A 7,722-nucleotide genomic window follows, 5' to 3' on the forward strand; every position below is an offset into this window, starting at 1 on the left:
ACCACCCCCGTTGACGTGACCTTCCCTCCCAGGGGAGTTGCTCGCTCTGGCCCCTTCATCATTTACTTCATGATCTGGTTGGGTCTTCAGCACGGAGCTGTCAGTCCATACGTCTGGGGGAAAGAGAAAGCAGGGGCTGGGGCGGAGAAAGGGTTCGCTTGGCAGCCCTTCCCCCAGTGGCCAACCCCCTGGTGACCACTCTTCTCTCTCCCCTGCCCCACGGACAGCATCGCATGCGGCCGGAGATCTCCCAGCTGCTGGTGCCCTGCTTCTACAAGGAACTGCGGGATCACAGTGAGGTGCTGGCCTACGAGAGCATCAAGGTAGGGAGGGCGCTGGCAGGACCCGGCCCTCTGCCGATGGAGGGCGGCCTGGTAGGGAGTCCCGGCCAAGCCAAAGTGGGGTGCGGGGGGTGCAGGGCTGTTGGCTTCCCCTTTCACCCAGAAGCCTCTGCTGACACTCAGCAGGGGCCTGGCAAGTGGCCCTTGGTTTCCACCCACCCAGCCTGAAGCCCTGGAGAGCCCTGGCTGCCAGTCAGGGCAGGGCACTTCCAGATGAGGCTTTTGTGGTGCAGTTGCCTGGCCTGGTCCATGGCCGGTTCACGGGGGTCCAGACATCGTCCTGACTCAGGAGAAGGCCGCTTCCTCCGTTGCGCCGGCTACGGAAGGGGCCCTGCAGGTGTCTGCTATTTTATGGCTCCTCTGCAAGAGATGAGCGCCTGTCACCACCCAAATAAGGAACAAGGCGGGGTCTACTTTGCCTAAGGACTGATAATGGGATGAGAAAGAGGCCCAAGGCTTCTCCCCACAGGAGAGCCTCTCGGGATTTCATGGGTTCGCACCAGTCGCCCTCTTGTAGGATCTTTCTCATGATCCATCGAGGCAGCACAGCAAGTCCTTCGGGGGTTATCCACCAACCACTCTCATTCTTCTGGGCTTTGGCTTCTCGAGCTATAGTCTCTCTGTGTACTCATTCATGGGTGGTGGCGGCTTGGTGGGATGGATTAGGAAAATTCCTGCTTCTCCTTGCAGGGCAGGCTGTTTAGCAGCTGGGTCTGCTTTCTGGTTTCCTTTTCTCAATTCTTCTTCAGGCGCACGTCCATGGGCTCGAACGTGCATCACGGCCACTTCAAGGGGAAGCATCAGGGCTTGTAGTAGGTCGTTGATGAGACCTCCGTGCGCGACGGGTTGTCCATTGGTGGTGATGAAACCAGATATTTGTCTAACACTCTCTACAATGTGAGCGTAAGGTTCATCTCGCATGTGTCCTATTTAACTGGCCGTGTCTTATTTCTGAAAAGGGCGTAGAAAGGAGCGTGTTCTTCGTGCAGCACAGAGAGGAAGAGAGCCGCAGCACCGAGGCGGAGAGCTACAGCAACCGGCACGAAGCCGCCTTCCTGGTCTCGCTCGCCAGCTACCTCCTTAAGCAAGGGTACCGCCAGAGCCAGATCACCGTCCTCACCCCCTACCACGGCCAAGTGATGAGAATCCGAGCCCTCTTGCAGCAGGAGGGCCTGGAGAAAGTGGCGGCCCACGCCGTGGACGACTTCCAAGGGGAAGAGAACGACATTGTCCTGCTCTCGCTGGTACGCAGCAACCGTGAAAGGAGGATTGGCTTCCTCAAGGACAAGAACAGGCTCTGCGTGGCGCTCTCGCGGGCCAAGAAGGGCTTCTACTGCATTGGGAATCTGGAACATCTCTCTGCCAGCCACAGTCTGTGGAAAGAGATCTTAGGCTTGCTGAGCGCGAAGAGCCTTCTTGGGGAAGAGCTGACACTGATGTGCCAAAACCACCCGGAGACAAAGACCACTGTGAAGGACAGCATAGACTTCAACCGGCTCCCGGATGGAGGGTGTGCGCTCAAGTGCGAGACTCGGCTGGAATGTGGCCACCCCTGCACACGCCGCTGCCACCCCTGCGACAGGGAGCACCGCCTGAACGTCTGCAAGTTCCCGTGCAGCAAGGACCTGTGTGAGCTCAACCACAGGTGCCCCAAGAACTGCACAGAGCCCTGTGGGCCCTGCGAGGTTCCCGTGGAGAAAGTCATCCCAAAATGTGGCCACAGCCAAACAGTGCCGTGCCACGTGCCTGCCACGAGCTGGATTTGTGAGGAGCCCTGCCAGAAGCTTTTGGGGTGCGGCCACCCGTGCAAGCTGCAGTGCGGGAAAGACTGCCGGGCCGTCCTCTGCAAGGAAACGGTGCAAGTCACTCTGCCCTGCTCCCACGCGACCCAGACGGAATGCTTCAAGCAGAAGATGGCCTTGCCGTGCCACGAGAAGTGTCTGCAGAGCCTGACATGCGGACACGGGTGCAAGGGAAGCTGTTCCGAATGCGTCCAGGGCCGGATCCACGCGGCCTGCCGGCGAAAATGCTCCAGGGTCCTGCTCTGTTCTCACGTGTGTCAGGGATCCTGTTCCGAGAACTGTCCTCCATGTGAGAGGGCGTGCCCCAACCGGTGCTGCCACAGCCGCTGCAGCAAGACGTGCGGGGAGGCCTGCTTCCCTTGCAAGCAGCCCTGCGCCTGGCGATGCCGACACCACCAGTGCACCCGCATGTGCTCAGAGGTCTGCAACCGGCCCCGGTGTGACGAGCCCTGTCCAAAGACCCTCAAGTGCAAGCACCCCTGCGTGGGCCTTTGCGGGGAACCGTGCCCCCCGAAGTGCCGGGCGTGCCACCAGGAAGAGCTGGCAGAGATCTTCTTCGGGAGCGAAGACGAGCCAGATTCCCGCTTTGTCGTCTTAGAGGACTGCGGCCACGTCTTTGAGGTGGGGGGCCTGGACCAGTGGATGGGCGGAGAAGCAAGCCAGGCCCAAGCCCGGCACGTCCAGCAGAAGGTGTGTCCCAAGTGCTCGACGCCCATCCAGAGCAACCCGCGTTACAACGACGTCATCAAAGCCACGCAGCAAAGGATCGAGGAGATCAAGCGGAAGATCCGGGGCAGCAAAGAAGAACTCCAGGCTGGCCAGGCCGCGCTGCTGGGCAGGCTGATGACGACGCCTTGTGCCAGTCGCTATTTTGAACAGGCGGCCTTGATGAAAAGGATCGAGACGACCGGTTCCCTCCAGAGCCTCAGGGACTGGGAGAACACGGTGAATTTCCTTGTTTGCATTCAGAAGCTGAAAAACCAAGCCGAGAAGTGCACGGCGGAGAGGAAAGGGCGCCTGACGGAGGCAGCGGAGGTTGTGGAGTCCTGGGTGTGCCGGAGGAAAAGAGGAGACACGTTCACGGCTCAGCAACTCGGAGAATGCAGGAACGAGATCAAGAGAATCTCCTACTTGGCCAACATCTTTGAGCGGCTGAGCAACTACGAGCAGAATCAAGTGCCGTCCTCGGCAGCGACCTTGGCTGTTGTGGATAAGGTCGTGAGCCTCCTCAGCGAGAAGGCCCCTTTCACGGAAGCCCACGAAGAGCTCCTTCAGCCCATGCTGGAGACCATCGACCGGCTTTTGCCGGCCTCGGGCACGCGGCTTTCCCAGGCAGAGAGAGTCTCGATCATGGAGGCCATGCGCTTCGGAAGCGGGCGCTGGTACACGTGCCCCAAGGGCCACTTGTATACCGTTGGGCAGTGCGGGCGGCCCATGGAGGAGAGCCGCTGCCCTGAATGTCGGTCTGCCATCGGCGGCCAAAACCACAACGCTAATCCAGGTAACCGTATAGCGGATAATCCCGTACTGGACCCTGGGGATGGAGCGGAGGAGGACAGGAGGCGCCTGAGCGACATCACAGAGTCAGCTGGACCCTCCGATCACCTGGCATATACAGCCGCCATCAGCCCTGTGCCGGGCTCACCGTCCTTTGCCAATGACAGCTGCAGAGAGGCAGGATTCAGCCCTCGCTCTCCAACATATCCGCCCCCCAGCTCCTGCCAAGTTGAGCCACGTGGGACCTGGGAGGAGTGCAGCCCCACTGCAAGCCCAGGGACATGTTGGGGCCAGGAGGCGCCTGCCCCTTCCCCTTCCCCTTCTCCGGAGGACGCCAAGGCAGCAGCCATGGAAGACGCACCTCTCTTGGAGCCTGTCACGCTTCACCTGGAGGAAGGTTCCTCCTCGGAGGAAGAGGGAGAGAGCCAGCCAGTTGTGCCGCAGCCAGAGCCAGGTGGAGAGCGGGAGGATTCAGCAGATGGCGTCTCACCGCCACAGGAGCCCGGTACGCCTGGCAACAGCCTTCCTGGAATTCCACAGCTGCCGAAGGCAGAGCTGGACGTAATAAATCCTGTGCAGCGACGTAGGTTATCCGGAGATGTGGACTGAGGTGTCACCAATATGCGGATGATACCCAGCTCTACCTTTCCTTTTCATCAAACCCAGGTGAGGCAGTGGCTGTTCTGAACCAGTGCCTGGGCACGGTAATGGACTGGATGAGGGCTAACAAACTGAGACTCAATCCAGACAAGACGGAGGTACAGTTAGCAGGTGGTTCATCTGTCCGGCGAGGTGATGTATGTGGACTATTCAGTTTAAAGTTTAAATGTATTTGCTTTAAGATTAAAATATTTTCTACTAATATGATTTTATTGTAATAAGTATAGTTATACCTAAATTTGATATATTGTTTTTATCAGTTTTCTTAAATTTAGGGCACATGGAGCTTCAGCATAATTCGCCACAATCCTCTTTGGTTTTGCTGTTCCCCACAGCATAACAGGCAGCAGAAAGGACAGTTTAGGCAAACACAGATTTTAATTTCATTAAGGATTTGTGTGAACACAGTGACGGGACGGGGCACAGCTCAGCGGCACAGCAAACGCTTTGCCAGCTTTGATCCTGGCTCCACCCCGTTTAAAAAGGACAGAAGAACTTCCCCATTTGCTTTGCCTGTGTGGATATCCGTACCACGCTCCTACCAAGATGTTGATTGGCTTACTCCTACTCTGATCTTGGGTGACTTCAATATCCATGTGGATGACCCTCACGATGCTGCAGCTCTACGATTTCGCTCCTTATCTTCCTCTTACGATCTTAAGCTCTGCTCTGAAGCACCCACACATTCCCTTGGACACTGTCTGGATCTTGTCCTCACTCGGAACTGCTCTGTCCTGGACTTTTCTATTGTTGACTTTCCTCTGTCAGATCATCATCTAGTCTCCTTCAATATTAGTCACATTCCCCCTCCTTCACGTCCCGCTTCACGCCCTTGTCGTGACCTGCATTCTATCAACTACGAGGCTTTTTCTCAGTCTTTAGCCTCCTCTCTTCCTTCTGTCTACACAGCCGTCTCCTTGGACTCAGCCGTCTCCTCCTTTAACTCCTCCTTATCTTCAACTCTTGATAATCTTGCTCCATCTACAACTCGGATAGTTCGCCCCCTCAACCCCAACCGTGGCTCACCTCTTTCCTCCGCTACCTTCGCTCTTGTTCCCGGGCAGCCGAACGCCTGTGGCGTAAGACAAAGGACTGGGCGGACTTTGTCCACTACAAATTTGTTCTCTCCTCTTTCTCTTCTGCCATTTCACTGGCCAAACAGCAGCACTACTCAACGTTGATCCAGTCAAATGCTAAGCACTCTCAGCGGCTCTTCGCGTCCTTCAATTCTCTTCTGAAGCCTAATCCGCCATCTCTCCCCGCCTCTCTGTCTGCCAATGACTTTGCCTCTTTCTTCAATGCTAAAATCCAAACTATTAGCTCCGATCTAGCCAGCTCTGCTCCGCTTCCAGCTCCTGTCCCTCACCTGTCAGTTCCTCCTGCAACTCTCTCGGCGTTCCCTTCGGTCTCAGCTGATGAACTGTCTAAAATACTGCGCTTGTCGAAGCCTTCCACTTGTTCCCGTGATTCGATTCCCTCTCGCGTCTTTATTAATCTTATCCCCGCTATCCTCCCGTCCTTGCTTCACATCATTAATTCTTCTCTGTCCTCTGGTTCATTTCCTTCTGCTTTTAAACATGCTACAGTCTCTCCTATTCTCAAAAAACCCACTCCTGATCGACTATCCCTGTCTAACTACCGACCTGTCTCTCTCCTGCCCTTTGTCTCAAAGATCCTGGAACGTCTGGTCTACTCTCGTTGTCTTGACTTTCTCTCTAATAACTCTGCTCTGGATCCCTTTCAATCTGGCTTCCGTCCTTTGCATTCCACTGAAACAGCCCTTACCAAGATCACCAATGATCTTCTTACTGCCAAGTCTAAAGGCCATTATTCCGTTCTTATTCTCCTTGATCTAACCGCAGCCTTTGACACGGTTGATCACGATCTTCTCTTAGATTCCCTCCATGACCTTGGACTCTGTGGCTCTGTCTATAACTGGTTCGCCTCCTATCTGGAGGGTCGCTCTTTCAGCGTGTCGGCTAACGGCAGCTCGTCCTCCTCTTTTCCCCTTTCAGTTGGGGTTCCGCAAGGCTCGGCGCTTGGCCCGTTGTTGTTCTCTCTATACATGCTGCCCTTGGGTAAGCTTATCCAATCTCACGGCCTCCAATATCACCTGTATGCCGACGATACACAATTATATCTGTCATCTCCGGAACTTTCTCCTGATGTTCACGATCGTATCTCGGCATGTCTCTCAGATATCTCAGCCTGGCTGCTTCATCGTCGTTTGAAACTTAACATGGCAAAGACTGAATTGCTTGTTTTTCCTCCTAAACCTTCTCCTCACCTCTCATTCTCTCTTACTGTCAACGATGTCACGCTTACTCCGGTCACGGAAGCTCGTAGTCTTGGCTTTATATTTGACTCCTCGCTCTCCTTTACTCCTCACATCGAGGCAGTAGCTAAATCCTGTCGTTTCTTCCTGTATAATATTGCCAGGATTCGACCATTTTTGTCTGTCTCTTCTGCCAAGACTCTCGTTCACGCACTGGTTATCTCTCGGTTGGACTACTGCAACCTTCTTCCCTCTGGCCTTCCTTCGTCTCACATCAGTCCGCTGGTCTCTGTCCACCACTCTGCCGCTAAGATCATCTTCTTGGCCCGCCGCTCTGACCATGTCACTCCACTTCTGAAATCTCTTCATTGGCTTCCAACTCACTCCAGAATCCAATATAAACTTCTCCTGCTGACCTTCAAAGCTCTTCACGGTCTAGCTCCTGCCTATCTCTCCTCTCTCATCTCACACTATCGCCCCGCTCGTGCTCTCCGCTCCTCTGATGCCATGCTTCTCGCCTGCCCAAGGACCTCCACTTCCCTTACTCGGCTTCGTCCTTTTTCTTCTGCTGCCCCTTACGCCTGGAACGCTCTTCCAGAACACTTGAGAACTACAAACTCAATCACTGCTTTTAAAACTCAGCTAAAAACTTTTCTTTTCCCTATAGCCTTCAAATATTGAGTTTGTTCTGACTCTATACTGTTAGCTTCACCCTACCCGGTGCCTGTTTACACTTCCCTGTGCCTGTTCGCATTCTCCTTCCCTCTTTATTGTTTACTACAACTTATTAGATTGTAAGCCTACGCAGCAGGGTCCTGCTATTTACTGTGTTATCTGTACAGCACCATGTACATTGATGGTGCTATATAAATAAATAATAATAATAATAATAATTACACAACACTCGCATCAGAAGAGCCCTGATGCTGGATCAGGCCAAGTCTCCATCTAGTCCAGCACTCTGTTCACGCAGGGGCCAACCAGCTGTCGACCGGGACACACGTTAAGAGTGGAGCAAAATTCGGAGTCAACTTTTTTTTTGCATGCTATGCATGCAGGGTCCTGCTCCGCCAGAGAATCTTGAAGCTCCGTTGGGCCTGTGCCAGAAGTGACGATGCACAAAGCGAACCCGGGTTTGATCGGCGTA

At 54.6% G+C, this 7,722-nt stretch overlaps 1 protein-coding gene across 1 annotated transcript in view; it reads left to right on the forward strand.

Moving 5' to 3' along the window:
* Positions 1-4,983, forward strand: part of LOC134402019 (NFX1-type zinc finger-containing protein 1-like) — a 31,016-nt gene extending 26,033 nt beyond the window's left edge. The window contains exons 12-13 of the mRNA XM_063131386.1: positions 228-323; positions 1,301-4,983. Coding sequence (XP_062987456.1) covers positions 228-323; positions 1,301-4,249 — 3,045 coding nt within the window. The 3' untranslated portion in view covers positions 4,250-4,983. The remainder of the gene's footprint in view (positions 1-227; positions 324-1,300) is intronic.
* The last annotated feature ends 2,739 nt before the right edge of the window (positions 4,984-7,722 follow it).

This window comes from Elgaria multicarinata, chromosome 7, assembly GCF_023053635.1.
Source record: "Elgaria multicarinata webbii isolate HBS135686 ecotype San Diego chromosome 7, rElgMul1.1.pri, whole genome shotgun sequence".
NCBI lineage: Eukaryota > Metazoa > Chordata > Lepidosauria > Squamata > Anguidae > Elgaria > Elgaria multicarinata.